The sequence below is a fragment of the Esox lucius genome, chromosome 6, assembly GCF_011004845.1.
Source record: "Esox lucius isolate fEsoLuc1 chromosome 6, fEsoLuc1.pri, whole genome shotgun sequence".
Classification (NCBI taxonomy): Eukaryota; Metazoa; Chordata; class Actinopteri; order Esociformes; family Esocidae; genus Esox; species Esox lucius.
Window position 1 is genome coordinate 23,202,264 of NC_047574.1, and position 20,318 is coordinate 23,222,581.

The 20,318-nt window shown below is 40.4% G+C and overlaps 1 protein-coding gene across 1 annotated transcript in view; it reads left to right on the plus strand.

Annotated features, from left to right (window-relative positions):
• Window positions 1–20,318, plus strand: part of atp6v1ba (ATPase, H+ transporting, lysosomal, V1 subunit B, member a) — a 39,918-nt gene that overhangs the window by 12,323 nt on the left and 7,277 nt on the right. The window contains exons 2-12 of the mRNA XM_010892252.5: window positions 7,472–7,527; window positions 7,957–8,055; window positions 8,140–8,233; window positions 8,843–8,920; window positions 9,487–9,626; window positions 13,314–13,415; window positions 14,280–14,377; window positions 14,546–14,669; window positions 19,181–19,331; window positions 19,863–19,945; window positions 20,095–20,199. Coding sequence (XP_010890554.1) covers window positions 7,472–7,527; window positions 7,957–8,055; window positions 8,140–8,233; window positions 8,843–8,920; window positions 9,487–9,626; window positions 13,314–13,415; window positions 14,280–14,377; window positions 14,546–14,669; window positions 19,181–19,331; window positions 19,863–19,945; window positions 20,095–20,199 — 1,130 coding nt within the window. The remainder of the gene's footprint in view (window positions 1–7,471; window positions 7,528–7,956; window positions 8,056–8,139; window positions 8,234–8,842; window positions 8,921–9,486; window positions 9,627–13,313; window positions 13,416–14,279; window positions 14,378–14,545; window positions 14,670–19,180; window positions 19,332–19,862; window positions 19,946–20,094; window positions 20,200–20,318) is intronic.

The window sequence follows — 20,318 nt, forward strand, 5'->3', positions numbered from 1 at the left end:
AAGTAGCAAAATAGGGGTGGAGAAAGTTTTTCAAACCTAATGGGAAATGTTGCTGCTTCACACCATATGAATCTATAGCTCATTGATGAATCGTTATCTTGTGTAATGAGTGGGCTATTATATTTTTGGAGCAGTGTGTAACTGTCCCAGAGGATGCCTCTGAATTGTTTTTCATTATTATAAGTTCTGCTGGGTCTAGTTTAAACCATCATTTTAACAATGTATTTTTTGTGTGTGTTGCTACTAGCATATCTGGTTTTCTCTCAATGAATGTGTTGATGGTTCTGTATGAAGGCCCATCTTGTAATTGGGCACATGTTCTTATTTCTATTTTCAAATATTTTCCATTAGGGCTTTTTGGGCTTCTCAAAAGATATTAAGAGGTTGATGTACAATTATAAAGCTGCAGTTTTCCTGCATCATAATTAATATAGCCAAACCCTTTAGTAAATAGCCGTATGTGCGTATCTCTAAGATGTGGCCAATTTTGGGGGGTAAGTGTTGCTATTAAGTAATTATTTTTTGGCATTGTCTGACCAAGACTGACTTAAGATTTAATGGAGTAGTATTTAATACTAGTTATGCTGGTCAGTAGTAAGATTTCTTTGGGGAGCAAACAAAAGGCTATGGGACTGGAATAGAGCGATGGCAGCTTGTCTCAGCACGGCCCAGGGAGGACCGGTAGATGTCAGGCAGTGCTGCCTTGTTGGGTTGTGCACTAATAACTCCCTGTGGTAGGTTAGGCTGATGCAATCTCCATCGGGGTTGTTGGCTGAATTGATTCACCTACCCAACATGTGCACTGGCGAAAAACCTTTGGATTGAGCCAGCAATACCCTCACTACCTGACTTGGAGAGATGTGCTTGTGATGACATGTTATTACTTACCCTGAACTGCTGTGGAACTGTTGCAATGAGAAAAGGCCATCATTGGGAATTACTGAATTGGAATTCCTCCAAGCTAAGGTTTAAGTCTGTCGTCAGTGACCCTTAACCTATATCCGACCTGCGTTTCTAATGAAAACCCAGGTTAATCTAGCTTCTAGGTTATGATTATTACTACTGCATGGATCGCTTGCGTTCAATTCATATTGACCTGCTTACAGATATGAGTAGTTGTGACAAGTTAAGAAATAGAGCTAGCCAGTATTCACAGCTAATTAGGGGATCATTTCAATCAAACCGTGTTGAGGCTGTGGGTATCGTCGGCTTAGCAGTGTTTATTCATGCTAGATGACTCATTAGCCTACATTCAAGGCCTGTGCCATAGGGCAGAGGCAGGCAAAACAAAGACTTGGCAATGGCTTTTTCATTGGTGCGCTCTGTCTCTACCTATAAGGGTCATATTAGATAAGGTGCTGCAGAATTGAATTGTGGATTTTGTAATTTTGGTCTTTTTTTGGCTTTCTAAATGTGTTCACCACTAGTGCAGGGAGCTGGTCGACATAGGCCTAGTAGCCAGAGCGGAGGCCATTTATTTGGAGAAGGAAGGGCAGCTAGCGCCTCTGTTGTGGTGGTCCTTTTATCACACTTGAGCTCTTCCTTTGTCCCTCTGTCTTTCTCTCTCCCCCCTCTTTCTCTTGCAGCCTGCCTGTGTAATAGGGGTTGAAATGCAGGTGTTTGTGGGAAATGGCTATAGCGCTTTAGTGCATTGACAGGTTATTTGTTGGCTGCTGCCTAATTAGTGGCATAGTGGATGCACCCTGCCAGGCTTTAGTGCTCCGTGTTAGAACCAGTCTACTCTAATTCCCCTGCAGCTTTGATATTGGCCAAGAGATTGACGGTTCACACATAAAAGAAACACAAGGGCATAATGGAAGACCTGGTGGAAACAATGACCCCACCCATGCTACAGACGTGTGAGGAGAAGTAGACTGGAGGCCCCTAGTTTTTGCAGACACTGACAAATTGGCTCCAATGTCAGCCTCCCCCCCCAAAAAGTAAGAGGACAAAGTTTTGGACCACACCCATGTTCTTCTGTTTGTCCTTAGTTCGGCCTTTAATGACAGCCTCCAGGCCCTCCTCTGCTTATTCATCCATCTACATATTTCTCATGACCGTGACCACTTGGGATCCTCAATACCCTGTCTGGTGAGTTGTTCTAGTTTAAATGTCCTAGTCACGATGGAAAGATTGGCCAAAGCAGAATTTTTTGAAAAACGCCTTGTTGATAAAATTATAGTTTTGCCTGGTATAGTTGAAAATGTGATCGGTTTCAACCTGGTGTCTGCTTGTGTGTTTGTGTTTTGGACTCCAGAACCAAATAAGAGAACCAAATGTAGCCCACCCATACTGTAGTAGAAAGTCTGGTGACCGTCCATGTGTGTTTGGTGTGGCTTTGAGCACTGGTGTGGTGTTGGGCTCCTGGGGACAAAACTAGTTACAAAAGGGTTAGGATCCCGGAACGAAATGAACACAAAAGATGAAGGGGTCGGCCTTCCTCTGTCCATGTGAAACTAATGTTAAAGGCCATGTTTGCACACCGCGACGCGTTCTAAATGGGAAGGATTTTGTGTATGTAAACATTTTACAGTTGCACACTGAGAATTTTTTTAACTCTTTCAAATGCCAGGAGAGCGCTGCATTCTATCGAATGAATGAATGAATGAATGAATGGTGGGAATTAATATATTTGGTCATTAGACTATGCATTCTCATTATAGGGTGGAGTTGTGTGGTTATTTGATCCGTCTCCATTTGTTTTTACTTAACCGTACAACAGTGGGATACATTTCTTAAATGGTGCATAATTAATAGATGGTGCGTAAGCAGGTTTAGGTTATTAGTGTAAAAAGTTCACAGTAGCCAAATTACACAGACATATCTGGTCATGTTTAATAGATTGAACATTTTGAACCTATTGGGTAAAACTCAATTTATCTAGATCGAAGTGCATCTATTGTATTTGTCTTGACTTTTGCCTGGCCTTGACATTTTCCCGTAAAATGCATGGAAGCCGTTATAATGTCATAGGTGTTGTTAAGGACTTTCTTGTCATCAGCCACTTGCTTTTACGTTTGGTGACAAGCTGTTGCAACTTTTGCCTGACATTAAAGGCCATTATAGATTGGCCACTGTAAGCGGCAATTGAACCACAAGACAGTCCACGTAGCTGTGTGAATTTAAGTGACCCTTGTAACCTTGTAACCACAACAATGCACTGTCTTCAATATATTTTCTCATCTTCATTGAAAATACATTAGTAGACGTTTTAATAATCAACTATCTGCTGACATATCTGTGGGTTAGCATTACGAAAAATACTTAAGTGTTATTTCATTGTCAATTTCAGGCCATTTTAAATGGTTTAGATTTGTAGGTTCTTGTGTTCTAGTTTGTGCAGCATGTTTTGTCCTACTTAACTCTCAATAACTGGGCTCTAATCATCAATCCAGTATATTAGATCAAATATAAGCTGTTAAATGTCATATGCTCACATGATAACAAGGCACCAACATTTTCCCAAACTGAAACCTTTTTGTTTTGGTAGATGTAGTGCTTATAATTATAGCCCAAACAATACCCTTTTCCATTGTGTCAGCTCAATTGTTATCAACATACTATTGACAAGACAAAATCTGCTCAGTGGTCAACTATATGTGGCAACCATACCCCAGGACTTCTAGGTGGTTGTGAATCAAGAGGAATGATTTGTCGGTGTGGGCGACACAAACTGAAATATTGGTGTAATTAGAGTACATAACATAACAAATTTTATTGCCAAATTCTGTGACATCTTAAATTTTTTGGTGAATTGGTTTTTAATGTCAAACATTCCTAAAAACACCCTAGTGGTCTGGTGGTCAGCCTCCAAAGTACACAACAGATACATTTAATTAGTGAGCCTATGGTCTCATGAGTCTTCTTAAGTACCCCCTGTGGATAAGACAAGTACCCCCAGTGGTCCTAGTCCCCTTGGTTGGGAACCACTTGTTTTGATTAGTGAGCATGATAGAGAGGCACGTGCTGGCAGCATATTCCAGGAGGAATACTATTGCCTAGTTCTCCCAGAAAAAAACAAATCTTTTAAAACAAAATTGTTAGGCCTAGAAATGTCAATCCACTATGAACCTGGCAGCAACCCACCCGCCTTTTATCCAAACAATATTTTATAACCGTATGCCGGGCCACACCAGATATAACCGCGAGTGTTGCAGCTTATGAGTCACATGTGCAACGCTTTGGCCAAACCCCTGACCAGGAAGGCGTTTAAACTCTGACAGTGTTGTTTACCTGGTTACTAACATGCTGCTCTCTGTTGAATAAGGGCTGTTGCTGGTTATAGCAGAATTGTTTTAGGTACCAGTGTGTGTGGCATGTATTTAGATGCTTTCCTAGAACAAGATGACTTCAGAACCAGACCAACATCATCAGATTGAGTGAGACATCCTTTAGCCTCAGTAGCAGCGGGGATTGTCTGTTGGAAATGCTTCTCCATGTTTAGTTTGAACTCTGGGCTCTACTAGTTGTGCTCTGTTCTCTTGGTCCTGGTTAACATTCTAGCAGCAGCATTCTGAATGAGCTGCAGCTGTTTTACAGTCTTTTTCGGGGGTCTATTACAGTAGTCAACCCTACTAGAGATAGAAGCATGGATGAGCTTCTCTTGGTCTTTTTGGGACACCAAGCCTTTGATTCTGGCTATATTTTTTAGATGTTAGAATTCTGTTTTGGTGAACACTTTGATATGACTGTTAAATGTGAGGTCTATCAGAACACCAAGATTACGCACATGATCCCTGGTTTTAAGGGCCCGAGAATACAGCTCTTTACTAATACTTGTTCTTTTATTTTTGTTGCCAAACACAATCTCAGTTTTATCTTGGTTTAAACTCTGTACAGTGACAGTGTCTATTGAGCTATTGTCATACAGTTTGAGAGCCATATGTATTTGAGTATCATCGGCATAGCTGTGGTAGTTAATGTTGTTTTTCTGTAGAATTTGGCCCAGAGGTAGCATATAGAGAGAGACCGCTTCTGTTCAGATAACTCTGCATGTCATAGCTACCGTATCAGATTCATGATTACCAATGGTGACTAAGTAACTCCGGCCACCTAGATAAGATCTGAACCAATCAAGGACTGTCCCGGAGAGTCCTACCCATTTTACCCGCCTATCTATAAGTGTTCCATGATCTACAGTGTCAAATGCTGCACTGAGATCTAATAAAACCAGAACTGTTATTTTATCAGAATCTGTATTCAGCCGTATATAATTTTATCTTTTATCAGGGCCGTTTCAATACTGTGGTGAGGTCGGAAACCTGATTGAAATTTGTCTAAGAGACTGCTTGAGGTCACAAAATTGCTGAGTTGATTGAAGACTACCTTCTCAATGATCTTGGCTATAAAAAGGTGATTTGATACAGGTCCATGGTTGTTCATTATAGATGCATCCAGTGTTCTCTTTTTTTAATAGGGGCTTAATGGCAGCTGTTTTTAGAGATGTTGGGAAAATGCCTGATTGCATAGAGCTATTAACCATTTGCTGTAGGTCCATTGTTATAAAGTTAAATAAAATTTTAAAAAGTCTGATGACAGTATGTCGAGAGAGCATGTGGAAGCTTTATGATGTTTCTTCTCGGGATTTTTGATCAGTTGTATTAGAATGTGACATAATAATAACCAAATTATGTCTTGGTGGTTGTGGTGACGGTACAGAGTCCTTGTTAGACTGTGTAGTTCTGATGTTCCGTCTAATACTTAACATTTGTTCTCTAAAGAAACACACAAATTTTGGCAAAGAGTGTGGTATTGTTGATATTCTTCTTTTTGTTGATCATTCCCGATAAATGTTGCTGTCTGGCCCTGCAGAACTAATTGGTGAAGCTGCCAGGGATTTGTTTATAGATGTCATAGTGGATTTGAAGTTTAGTTTTTCTCCACTTGCATTCCACTTTCCTACATTCTCTTTTCAGGGCGCTTACCATCATGGTGGTTCTCCATGGTGTTTTCTGTTTGCTCATAGTTTTCTTTACCTTTACCGGTGCAACACGATCCATGACATTCAATATTTTGACATTCAATATTTTGGCATTAAAATATCAACTGACTCAGTGCTTACTGTTGGAGCGATAGCTATGGCTTCCATGAACTGAGCATTGCTACTCTCATTAATGTACCTTTTCTTAACAGAAACCGAGTTTACTGGAACATTTGGGGTGATCAGTCATTAAAAAAAGACAGAAATGATCAGACAAGGACTAGTCTTTAACCATGACAGAGGAAATATCGAGACCTTTAGAGAGAACCAGATCACATGTTGAGATTCAAAGTGTCAAGTAGTGCAAAAAGTTATTAGGCATTATTGTCTGTACTATTATCTATGTGGATGTTAAAAGTTTTATAATCAACTGATATAACGAAGTAGTTCAGCAAATAAAATTTGCAGAATATCATGGATGTCTGTAAATGGTTAAAAACAAAATTTTGGGGGTAACCTTCAATGTAAAACAGAGGTATTCAAAATAAATAAAACTACCTAGAGTATTTTCTTTGCACTGGAATGTGTCTTTGAATAGGGCAGCCACTCCTCCTTTCCTACCGTTTCAACACACATTCATATAGCCACATTTTTCAGGTGCTGTCTCTTTAAGAATAGTAGCACTACAATCCTCTGTTAGCCATTTTTCAGTGAGAAACATAAAATCTAGGTTGTAGGATATTATAATGTCATTTACCAAGAATGGTTTGTTGGCATGAGATCTGATATTAAGTAAAGCCATCTTAATAGATATAATAGTTTCCTGGACTAGTAGGTTGACATGTTCCAGTTAACAAATTAGACAAGTTTACTTTATAGGTTGCATGCTCACAATTCCTTCTATTTCTAATCAACACAGGAATAGACATTCTGGGTCCTAGCTTGTACTCAAAACAGTCGGCATTGCTATTTTCACAATAACAGGGACCCGAAGCGAGTATATTCTGTGCTCTGTGGAAATAAAGGACAAGGTTGTTGACGCTGTGGCAGTTATTGCTAAATCCCAAGCAAAGTGTAATTCATCTAAATGCAACTATGGTAGTGTAAAATCACTCTTGGATTCTGACAATAACGCTGTCCCTTTTTCTACATAAAACAAATAACACAGCAAATTCCAGTTTTCTGGCCCCACAAATATATATGCTGATGAATGTTTTGTTCAGGAAGACACCACCCCTGCTTTGATGTAAAGTGACATTGCGACACTACATTCTGTACCTGACGACGTCATTCAGCAACATTATGTTGTTGATTCGCTACCCATAGTGTGGCCAGTATGAAAATATTTGAAAATGTCGCCCTGTATAAGAACGTCTGCTTAAATGGCTTAAATGTAATATAGATGAAAGGTCATAAGCGCAGTCTTAGGCCCACATTTGGTGCTGGCAATTTCTTCTTTCCACTACACTGAATGTCATGATTTTGATCAACTACTGTACTGGGAGACAAAACTATTTTGCAAAATAATTTACTTCTATCGTCCACTTTCAGCTTACTCTACTGTGTCTGGTGTCAACGGCCCTCTGGTGATCCTGGATAATGTGAAGGTGAGTAGAGAGAGAGTATTATTTTCTATTAATCTCTTGTGGACAGATGCTTATTTGGTTTTCTAGCGTCTGTCAACACCCTGAGATGCATGACTAACAAGGACCAGATTGTTAGTCACCGGTCATTTTTAACTGCTCACAATTTGTCATTGCTCGCAATATTTGAATTATTGTAAAAGGCTGTGAAATTTGGTCCATTGACTCTCCTAAACGGGTGAAAAAGTTATCTTTAACATCTCCCCATAGAACTTAGTTTAGCGTCTGACACAAGTATGTGCAACTTACCCGAGAAGAACTCTATGATCCTTTTTGTTCTGCCTTGCAAATGGAAATACATATTTATATTGTCTGCATGGTTTGCTTAATAGCTGGTCATAAATGTTTTGTACTCAAATTTTTTTGTGATTTCCCCGTCTGTTATTGTGGCAGTTTCCCAGGTATGCCGAGATTGTGCACCTAACTTTACCTGATGGCACCAGGAGGAGTGGCCAGGTGCTGGAGGTGATTGGGACCAAGGCTGTTGTTCAGGTGAGTGACTCGCACGCACGCACGCACACGCGCGCAAGCACAAACCACAAACAATTAAAATGTACTGTTTGTCATTTATTTCAGGTGTTTGAGGGGACATCTGGTATTGATGCTAAGAAGACTGCCTGTGAATTCACCGGTGACATCTTGCGCACACCTGTGTCTGAGGACATGCTGGGTAAGATGAGCCCTCCGTAACATACTGGTGAGGTCCGGTGGGCACAAGGCAGGAGGAAGCATGAAATCCACCATTGATTACCACTGAATTAGCTGCTCTCTAGAGTTTCTGTTCTGGGTTTTCATCATTCTGTGTAACTGTTTCCGCCCTACCCCCTTCTCACACAAAGAAGAAAATACCCTGTAAGCTTCAGTCTGTTAATACAATTGTTCTGCTGATTTTTTTTATTTTTTTTTACATCTCCTCTGTTAATTCCTCAATTTTAGTCCCACAGCGAGTTTTCGCCAAAAACTAATTAGGGGAACAAAACACTGATGAACATTTCTGAGACTTGGGTGACCTTTTGCAGATATCTCAATCACACCACCTTAGTGAGACTTGTGGGTAGATATATTTGTTTGTGAATCTGTTGAAAGTGTCATAATAATGGGCCTAAATTCATGAAAATATAAAATGCAGTATTTCATCTATTGTCTGAAACCTGCTAGAGTTTTCTTAATTTATTGAAAAATAAAATAAAAAATGAATCCAAAGCAGAGAGAATTATGTGGATAACAATCAATGTCATTTTCAATTAATATAATAGAGATGGTCTGTCTTTCATTTCAGGACGTGTTTTCAATGGCTCAGGCAAGCCCATTGACCGTGGACCCACTGTGTTGGCTGAAGACTACTTGGACATCATGGGTAAGATGAATCTGTAATTCTGTTCATCACTAGAGTCAAAGATTTTCCTAGATGACATTGTCTGTGTTGGAATGCAATTGCCCCCAGCCTTGACTCTAGCCATAATTGAGTCATGGTTCCTTGGCTTGAATATACTGAGCTTAGAGTAAGTAAAGCTCCATCTAGATGTGAAGCTATACATTAGCTTGTAAAGGGTTTTCAGTCTTTAACAGGTTTGGTACTGCCAGTGTTGTGATTAATGCATACAACACCTGTTCATAGTACCTTTTACTTGTAGTGTACAATCAGATATGGATCTCACTAAATAGATGACTTTTCCATTATTTGTCTTTGACCCTATCCTCCAATCCAAACTTTCCTTCCTTCTCACTGCAATGTATTGATACACAAAATCCTGAAAAGTTTAGTATATCTTTACCTCTATTCTGAAGCCTTGTTTATATGAAATATTCTTGTCCAGCTGCACGTACGTTAAGAGCGTCTTTACCATCGATATAGTTTTGGTGTGGCCAATACGTGGGTCGGTAGTGGCTAACCGTCTAGTCTGACCTTCTCACCCGTTCCAGGCCAACCCATCAATCCTCAGTGCCGTATCTACCCTGAGGAGATGATCCAGACGGGTATCTCTGCCATTGACGGGATGAACAGCATTGCCCGAGGACAGAAGATCCCCATCTTCTCCGCTGCTGGCCTGCCCCACAACGAGGTATGCTGGAGACAGTCGCTCTGACTAGGCTAGGAAATGCATACATTCTGTTTCCCTTTGTCTTCTTGTATAATAGGCTCAGACCATAACATTGCAGATGGTTTTGTATCACTGACAGAATAATATAGTTGGAAACATCAGGCACTCCGTTCTGTTAAAAACCTCAGCGATTTGCATTATTAAGGTCAGGGGATTATGATTTTTGTTGTGATCTATTTTTCTGTGTTTAATTCCTGTCAAATGTCTTTTGTGGAATGTGTGTTATCTGCCTGCACTTACGGTAAGTACAAGTGAATGTGTGTATATTACCAGCCAATTGAAATAATAAGTCCTAATAGACAGAGTTTTAATTGTTTTGTCCTTGTGGACCAGGAGCTTGCAAAAACAGAGCAGAGGACATCTCAGAAATACACTGACATTTGAGTGCCTGTGGAGTGCATTTTGTAATTTCAAACAGTGCATTTTTTTTTATTTCATTGCCTATGGTTAAACACATGGTATTAAACCTACTATAGAGAAGTCTGAAAGGTGCATAGGACCATGTATTAAGATGGCACTTGTCTGTCTCTCTGTACACCAGTGGTAGTCAGCATCTTATTACAGATGACTCGTAAGGCATGTAGGTGAGGGAGGGGGGGGACCAGCAGTGTAAAAACAAAAAGGTCCAAAAGGTTTTAGCTAGTTATGTAGACAAACATGCTGTAAGCCACCGAAAAAGGTATAGCATAGATAATAAATATTTGACTGCTCATTTGGGGGTCCTTGATATTACTGCGTTTGAGAACTCCTGATTGTAAGGCACTACATCTGTGGAAAATAGATTTTGAATCCCATTTAAAACATCCTTGTCGTAATAATGAAGACCTGCCTCTAAGCCTCAGTCAGACCTATAGAAGGTCTCTGTGTGTCAGTATGTTAGTTATTGGCACATGACAGCCGTCTGAACCTGACTTCCTGTTTCACCATCTAAAAATACAGTATGGACTAATCAAACCTTCCAGAGTTGTTAATGTGCTGAGGTGCAGGGGTAGACAAAATAACGGAAACACCATCTGGAAAAGGAGGGTTAATTTGCAGTAACTAAGTCGCAATTAGGAGTGCATCTGTCGCAGCCAGTTAGTAGTATATACAATCAATCAGTCAGATTTCTTTATAAAGCCCTTTTTACATCAGCAGTTGTCATAAAGTGCTTTTACAAAACACCCTGCCTGAAACCCCAGTGAGCAAACAAAAGTGTGGTATTTCAGTGGCTAGGAAAAACTCCCTAAGAAGGCTGACACTTAACAGACTAGTTGCCCAATTCCCCAAAAGCATAACCTCGAAAATTACCACAGAATTGAATCAGCATCTCTATCACCCAGTCTCAACAAAAACTAGATGTTGTGAGCCTCACAAAGCAGGAATTTATGGTAGGGCGGCCATTGAGAAACCACTTTTATGCAAGGCCAAAGCACAATGACGCATAACTTTGTGTAAGGAGCAAAAAACCTGGACCCATGAGGAATGGAAAAAATCATATGGACATAAGTCTTTCAAATTTCCTACATCTGGACACGTTTTGGTTTGGAGAAAGCCAAGGGATGCTTTCAGTCCAAGATATCTTCTGCCAGCTCTCAAAAATTGTAATCTGTAATCTTATGGGCAGCCTTCTGGTGGGAATCATTGTTTCTGATTGTTGCTCTGCAGCAAGTTGTTTAGAGGTTAAGGAATATGAGGCCACTTTACAGGACTGGGTGGATCCTACAGTGTTCCTTCTGGATGTTTCCGATATTCCAGGACAATAATGCCCTTATATACATGCTAAACAAATTTGGGAGTGGTTTATGAAAACCAGGACACCTTCCCTGGTGTCCCCAATGACCAGATCTGAACATCTAAAAAATAGATTTACACCTTCTTCAGCCCTAAATAATTAGGTTTCTCTTCCTAACCAATGGTGCAATATCACACAACGGACAATTCGGGACTGTATTACAGCATTCCAAGGATTGGAGCTGTTCTGAAGGCAAAGAGTGGCCCTACTCCTTATTAGGTCCTTGACATTAATATATATTTTTAGGTGTTTCTGTTATTTTGTCCAAGCCCTGTATTTTTATTGGATTTAGAGAACTGAGTTAAAGCCATTTGCTTATAGCGGTCATTTAAAATTAGATTAATTGGGAAGGTGCCAAAGCAACCCTTCCTTTAATGATCTTTAAATGGGGAGACAATTCCTTTGGATGAGCATCAGCTAAATGACATATTTAAATGTCAAACGATTTGGGCAATCAGCAACTATTTCCGGACAAATTAAGTTCTTATTTCTTGTTAAAAGTTAAACCAACGGGTGTTTTCATCTGATTTAAGATTGAGAGTTAAGACCCATATAGGCGATGTACTAGGCAGTGTCAAGGAGTTAGAAATAATTCTACATTCCAACATGTTATTATGAGATACCCCTGTGGTAGTTTCTCATTCACCACGCTACCTCTCAGCTATTCGATTATCCCTTGAAATTTCAGGGTCAAGATAAGAAATACCAGTTCTTCATTATTATCCAGAAAAGTTCAGCCCACCAGACTGAGGCTCGTTGAAAACAAGGTTGAGTTGTATTATTCCAGTCTCCAACAACGTTTAAAGAATACCACATACATTAGATAGCCCACGTTGTCAGTATCCATTGTTTCCCATGATTGAAGGGAGGATCTTTTTCTAAAGCACTGGAAAGAGCGTGATGACCACTGAGGCCCTCTGGTTGAACTGGTAAACGAATTAAACTAATAAGACAATGGTGGTGAGAGGGGATTAAGTGATCGTGTGAATGGCACTGATTAATATAGGATCGGTAGCCCAGCCATGAGGCTGTTAACGCTTGAGGTGGCTGTCCTCTCGCCAGCCATCACCGATTGGAAACAACCTCATTATGACCTTCAGGCCAGACAATGGAGCCCCAACACTCAAGTTTTTTTTTGTGTGTTCACAGAAAGCTGTGTTGTTGTTCAGGGCAACCCGCCAAACTGAAACATGCGCAATCAGATTCTGCCCTGGGGTGGAGGGATCAATCAAATGCATAGAATCAAACCGAAGCAACAGGACTACAATGATTTTGGGAAGAAAAATAGGAAGAGAAAATCCGGTCCCTTGATTAGCGTCCGTGTTTTGAATGTGAATAAAAGGATTCTGGAAGTGCAGGATCAAAAGGGGGTGGTTGAATGAAGCGCTCACTGTAGAATCCTACTGTACTGAAAACAGCCAACAGGGTAGGCCTTGTCCAACTAATGATGCTGGTCGACTTCTCGTGTCACTGGAATGGTATAGAACACTTCTTGTTTCATTAAACCGATGTCATGGGGTCGTTTGTGACGCGGTTCTCTATGGGCCAGGTGTCTCAGCTCAGGGTGCACCGAGGGGCCAGCCTGGATCAGCAGGCGGCAACCATTACGTTAAGCGATAAGCGTGAAATTCCTACCCTTAAGATTCCTAATTACCGAGTTTTTCTCCAACTATGCAGCTGACCTCACACATCCACACAGACACATATGCATAATCACCTGGACACACACACAAACGCATGAAATGCTCCAGTAACTGGGATAGCTGGAGGTGCTCCGTGATGTCCAAAAATGTTTAACGGGCTGGTTGTTTTATCACCATGAGTGTTTCAAGACCTTATCACTTTTAATCCTGTGTGTGTTTTGGTTTCCTCAGATTGCTGCCCAGATTTGCCGTCAGGCCGGCCTTGTGAAGAAATCCAAGGATGTGATGGACTACAGCGACGATAACTTTGCCATCGTTTTTGCCGCCATGGGGGTGAGCGGAGTGGTGCTAGATACACTTCTTTTCTTTTTTTTTTCTTGGTCTTTTGTTTTTCTTCCTTCTTCTAGTGTGTGGCTAATCCCTCCTCTTAACCCCACTGTGACACTGTCCCCCTCTCCTCTTCTCACTCTCATTCACCAGGTGACTTAGTATTTAAGTCCCGTGTTAGTTTTGCTCCGCTGAGTAGATTCTGGCCACGTCGGCAGATTATTATTCAGCAGTCTGGAAGGCATTTAGTCAGCCAGTATCAAATTTTCTCCAGTTCAGCTGCTCTACTCCTGACTATTGAACACTGGGTGGGGAATCTTCTGTGACCTGTGACTGAGATGTTAGTGACCTCACTTCTGCTCCTCTGGACTGCCTTATCCACTCTCTACTAATGGATAATTCACGCCCCATTGAGGCTCTTATAACGCTCTCTAACAGGACCGGGGAAATGCAATCCATACGTGTATGAAAAGGGTTTTGTTTAAGTCTATATATTCATTGACAAAGAATTTTCAATTAGGAAAAGGACACAGTGTTAAGGACATTGTAGCGAGCCTCTTTAACATCTGATTAACACTTAACCACGTTTTCAACTTGGGGCTATTAAGTTACCTTGAGTTGAAAGTTATTGATCCAGTAAGCAGCATCATTTGTATGATTCCAACATACGGTATAATATGTAGAAAGAATTTGTCTTCATATTTTGTGATATTTTAAATGGAAATTCCTTTTTCCAATATAATACTTTTTATTGATGGCAACCTTTTATTAATACTTTTGTTGAAGAATGTTGAAGGCCTTCTACTATTAACTTGGTATGTAATCATGAACCTCTGTTTTCTAACATTCTATTATAAAACCTATTTTCAGGTGAACATGGAAACTGCCCGCTTCTTCAAGTCAGACTTTGAGGAGAATGGATCCATGGACAATGTTTGCCTGTTCTTGAACCTAGCCAATGACCCCACGTGAGTTTGAGTCTAAATTCTGTGCCATCTCTCATCTTTGAAGTTACAAATGGAATCATGTGTTCATGACAAAATGTTACTGTTCAAAGGCAAAACTTGCAAATTGTACATATCCCCCTCCCTCTTGGTTGAATACCTTTTTGTCTTCCTTCTTCCTTCCTTTTTAAGTATTGAGCGTATCATCACTCCTCGTCTGGCTCTGACCTCAGCTGAGTACCTGGCCTACCAGTGTGAGAAGCACGTCCTGGTCATTCTGACTGACATGAGCTCGTATGCCGAGGCTCTGAGAGAGGTGGGTAACAAACTGCAGATTCCTTAATAAAAATAAAAAAAACATTGTCCTGGTAAGGTTTGAGGGCAATAACTTTTTTAAATGCATAGCATGTGCCAGATAGTCAGCACGGCCTACCTAAATGTTTGAGATATGGAAATCCTACACAAGAAGACCTTGAAACTCTACATTTGGTCCTAAGGATGTTGAACTACAGTGGGGAGAACAAGTATTTGATACACTGCTGATTTTGCAGGTTTTCCCACTTACAAAGCATATCTGTAATCTTTATCATAGGTACTCTTCAACGGTGAGTGACGGAATCTAAAACAAAAATCCAGAAAATCACATTGTATGATTTTTAAGTAATTAATTTACATTTTATTGCATGACATAAGTATTTGATACATCAGAAAAGCAGAACTTAATATTTGGTACAGAAACCTTTGTTTGCAATTACAGAGATCATATGTTTCCTGTAGTTCTTGAGCAGGTTTGCACACACTGCAGCAGGGATTTTGGCCCACTCCTCCATTCAGACCTTCTCCAGATCCTTCAGGTTTCGGGGCTGTCGCTGGGCAATACGGTCTTTCAGCTCCCTCCAAAGATTTTTTATTGGGTTCAGATCTAGAGACTGGCTAGGCCACTCCAGGACCTTGAGATGCTTCTTAATGAGCCACTCCTTAGTTGCCCTGGCTTTGTGTTTCGGGTCGTTGTCATGCTGGAAGACCCATCCACGACCCATCTTCAATGCTCTTACTGAGGGAAGGAGGTTGTTGGCCAAGATCTCGCGATACATGGCCCCATCCATCCTCCCCTCAATACGGTGCAGTCGTCCTGTCCCCTTTGCAGAAAAGCATCCCCAAAGAATGATGTTTCCACCTCGATGCTTCACGGTTGGGATGGTGTTCTTGTACTCATCCTTCTTTTTCCTCCAAACACATTGAGTGGAGTTTAGATCAAAAAGCTCTATTTTTGTCTGATCAGACCAAATGACCTTCTCCCATTCCTCCTCTGGATTATCCAGATGGTCATTGGCAAACTTCAGACGGGCCTGGACATGCGCTGGCTTGAGCAGGGGGACCTTGCGTGCCCTGCAGGATTTTAATCCATGACGGAGTAGTGTGTTACTAATGGTTTTCTTTGAGACTGTGGTCCCAGCTCTCTTCAGGTCATTGACCAGGTCCTGTCGTGTAGTTCTGGGCTGATCCCTCACCTTCCTCATGATCATTGATGCCCCACGATGTGAGATCTTGCATGGAGCCCCAGACCGAGGGAGACAGACCGTCTTCTTGAAATTCTTCCATTTTCTAATAATTGCGCCAACAATTGTTGCCTTCTCATCCCATCCTTGTGCAGGTCTACAATTGTATCCCTGATGTCCTTACACAGCTTTCTCTGGTCGTGGCAATTGTGGAGAGGTTGGAGTCTGTTTGAGTGTGTGGACAGGTGTCTTCATACAGGTAATGAGTTCAAACAGGTGCAGTTAATACAGGTAATGAGTGGAGAACAGGAGGGCTTCATAAAGAAAAACTAACAGGTCTGTGAGAGCCGTAATACTTACTGGTTGGTAGGTGATCAAATACTTATGCAAATGTAATTAAAAAAAAATCATACAATGTGATTTTCTGGGTTTTTGTTTTAGATTCCTTCACTCACAGTTCAAGAGTACCTATGATAAAAATAACAGACTTCTACATGCTTTGTAAGTGGGAAAACCTGCAAAATCATCAGTGTACCAAATACTTGTTCTCCCCACTGTATGTGCTTTTCAGAAATGGGAGATATCATCAGGAGAAAATTACTCTTAAATATCTGCATCAGGGTTTTTAACCTTTACATGGCTTCCCGTTAAGTGCCCTGTGCATACTGTTAGGGGAAGGGTACCTTCGGTTGAGGTAATTGTCATCCCGATAGTGTCCACCTTCCAAACCTGATCTTCCTGCTGCTGTCTGTTAAGTTGGTCCCCGATATGTGATACACTAGAGCTCATAACTAGTTTAAGTTCTAAAATAACCTTTAAAGATGGAATTCGTTAGTGTTTCGTTAGTGTTGTAATTTTGCCATCTGAACATCTCATGTGTTGTCCAAGTGATAAATTCTGTAATGTCCCCTAATGTTCTCAGGGGAAGGCTGGATAATGTGCCCTAAGCCTTCTGGAAATGCCTTAAACTAAATTCTCAGAAGATTAATTTGAGGCTTTATGGCTCTTTTTGTGGTGTCAGACCTTCCGGCTCTTTAATAATTTATGCAGCAGAACACATTTGACATTTCAATGTGCCGGCCTCACAATGTGAGTTTGAAATGTTTATGTTCTTGTGAAAGCATGGCTGGCTTTCTTCATTGCCTTTCTTTAACCTTGGCACACATGTGCTGTATCAATAAAGCCTTCGCTAAGCCTTGGGCTTGTGTGGTATTTAATGTTTTTACAACATGGCATTAACATTTCACTTCTGATTCACATACGTGAAGGCCAAGTTACGAATTAAATCCATAGTTCACAAGTGTCTGCCATCTCCTTCCTCTGGCGCTCAGGATGAATAAAAGCATCTGGAAAATGTGTCAGCTTCTTTTTTACTCCTGTGTGTTAAATGCCGAACATTACTTTGTGAACTCTCTATTGACTTTAAGAAGTCACTACTTTGTCTGAATCATCAAAAGACCCATATCTGCTATAAACATTTTATTTACAACATTAATTTTATTTTGTGACTTCCAAACAAGTTTCAGAAAATGCCAGAATAAAAAAACATCTTTAATCTATTAAAGGTAGTTAAGGAATGTGAACACATTTCGTTGGGTACAGTACTGAAATACTATCAAACCATAATACTAGCATAATCGATACAAACCCCCAGATTGCCTCTGGTGGTGTTGCTCATCTAGGCCAAAAACACCCTGCTCTCGATAGGGCTGCACGATTTGGATAAAAAATAGAATATTTAAGTAAGCTACAAAAATACCTACAGCACCCGCAAAAAAACCAATAATGGATGTACGATGCATGGCCATTGCCTTGTGTGAAGGGCGTATCATTCACCTTTTTTGGAGCAGAACATTTGGATATTGCACATGTCAACATCATTTCAATTAAATGTGCAGCCCTAGCTCTCAACCATTTTAACAAACCAACAAGACAACTGTTATTTACATTTTCACTGGAGTATCACCGTGTATTCACCGTGTATTACTACAGATTGTTTTTGAATTCTCAGTTAAGAATGCCAAAAGACATTCAACATGGGTCTTGGCTGGGTATCTGTTTAAGCATTTTGTCCTAACTAAATATGTGAAAGGCTTTGTTGGTGAACATTTGATTGGCCAAACTGCATGAACTTTCATTTTTTATCTTCACCTAAGAAAGGTCACACCATATATAAACATATATTTGTGTAAATATCACTGAAATGATTTACATTTCAGACATTCCTCTTCCCCGGATACTATTTTGTTTTTAAGTCAATGTATTCATATTGTATTTATTTTTTAGTTTTATATAGCATCCTTGAATCCTACAAAATTGCCCAAGCACTACCACAGACAAGCACATGCCTGCCCCAAAAGACTTGCTTAATGGAGCCATTTTCTTGTTAAATGGTATTGAATGGTATTATAATAACAACTTTACAAAATGTTAAAAGATTTAAATTTGATATGGTGTGATCTTGTCCACTGGTTTTACATTTGAATTTGGGCAATTAAAAAAAGTCTACATGAGAATCCTATAATCCTAAAGGAACAGATAGGAAGTGTTCTGGCAATGCTGAAAGCTTACATTCCTTCCCAAGCTTTTCATTTTCCTCATCTGTGGTCTCTTGGCCGTCTCACCACTATGGGAGGGCAGCTCCCCCTCAGCCTGGTCGAAGCCCTTCAGTGTCCTGGCACCGCAATGGTGGAACCAGCTTCTCCTTAAATCTAGGACAGTAGTGACCCTGCCCACTTAACCAAAACTACTTTATCTAAAATGACCACAGCCCCACCTGTCACTGCTAAACGTAAATGGCACATCACAGAAATTCAAGGCTGAAATGTATGACAGGGTCCTAAAATGTGATAAAACAGACCATGTATTATGCGAATATCATTTTTATTTATAATATTTGAAGGGCGAACCTTTTCCTTCTTAAACGTCTACCACCTGTCTTTTTCTGGATGTAATGAATGTAACTATTTGAAGTGATTGGCTTTCTCTTGGGTCTCAGTCATTTATTATACAACAGGTTGACTGAGAAAACGACAGCGCTTGACTACCTCTCTGATTTTAACAATTTACAGCTGATTACAGTTGTTATAGTAATTTATTTTTTCTAAAATCTAATTCCTGTAATTTTCTCCTATTTTAATGGGAAGGTTTGCTATGGAGACCATTTTTCAATAGACTTTTAAACAGAAATTCACAATCCAAAACCATAAAGAAGTTCATGCTCAGTGACTCAATCACATGCTAAAATAATGAAAGGCTTCCAGTAGTTCAGTACTCATGGTCCCGTGGTTCATTCCCTTGCTCATTTGTTTGTACCATGCCACCCCAGGTGTCAGCTGCCAGAGAGGAGGTCCCCGGCCGACGTGGTTTCCCTGGTTACATGTACACCGATCTGGCCACCATCTATGAGCGTGCCGGGAGAGTGGAAGGCAGGAACGGCTCCATCACTCAGATCCCTATCCTGACCATGCCCAACGACGGTGAGGAAAGACTGCTTTTGTCCACAAAAATAAAATGACAACAATGTCCTGGAGTTCTTTCAAACTGAGTTCACGGATTTGTGTTTTATCAGATTAGCATTTCTTTTTTTAAATTGTGTCTCTGTTTGAAGAGCAGTTAAAAAAAATATTGTCAGGGACAGCGTTTCATCGTTACTGTTACTATAGCAACCTCTTTGATGGGCCTCCAATCTGTTTTTGAATGGGAGTCTCCCATTTTTACTAAAAAGAGAAACATTTGTGTCAGCATATTTCAGAGCTCGGACACTTTTTCATTGCAACCCTCCCAAAAAAAAAATTACATAGCTTTTGCTCTACAGGAAAAGCAAGTTATTTGTGGACACTAACATTGTATTCCCAGTTTGCTGATATTTCTTTTTGGCAAAATGGATGGGCCATGCTTAGTTCATGCTTTGACTGTGTTTGTTTATCTGATTTAAGTCATGGATACCTGGATATTACATGTACCTTTTAATTTATTTTAACATTGTTATCCTGATTGTCTTTTTTCAGATATCACCCATCCTATTCCTGATTTGACTGGGTACATCACTGAGGGACAGGTCTATGTGGACAGACAGCTGCACAACAGACAGGTATTGGCATACTGACCGATAACAGACAATACATTACCACCGCTTGGGACCTTGCTATTATTAAGTACTGTAGATCCTTCTCTCTCCTGTCCAGTTATTGTCCAATTATATTATTGACTTCTCTTACTTATTCCACCCTTTCCTTTTAGATCTATCCACCAATCAATGTGCTTCCCTCGCTGTCTCGTTTGATGAAGTCTGCCATCGGTGAAGGAATGACTCGTAAAGACCATGCTGATGTCTCTAACCAGCTGGTAGTTATTGTCACTCTGCTCACAGACTAAATATCCTGTGCAGTCACGTCTAATTTCTACCACAAAGCATTGTTTGTTGTGTGGCCCTTTTTATTTCTCTGTCCTTTGACCCCTCTCTC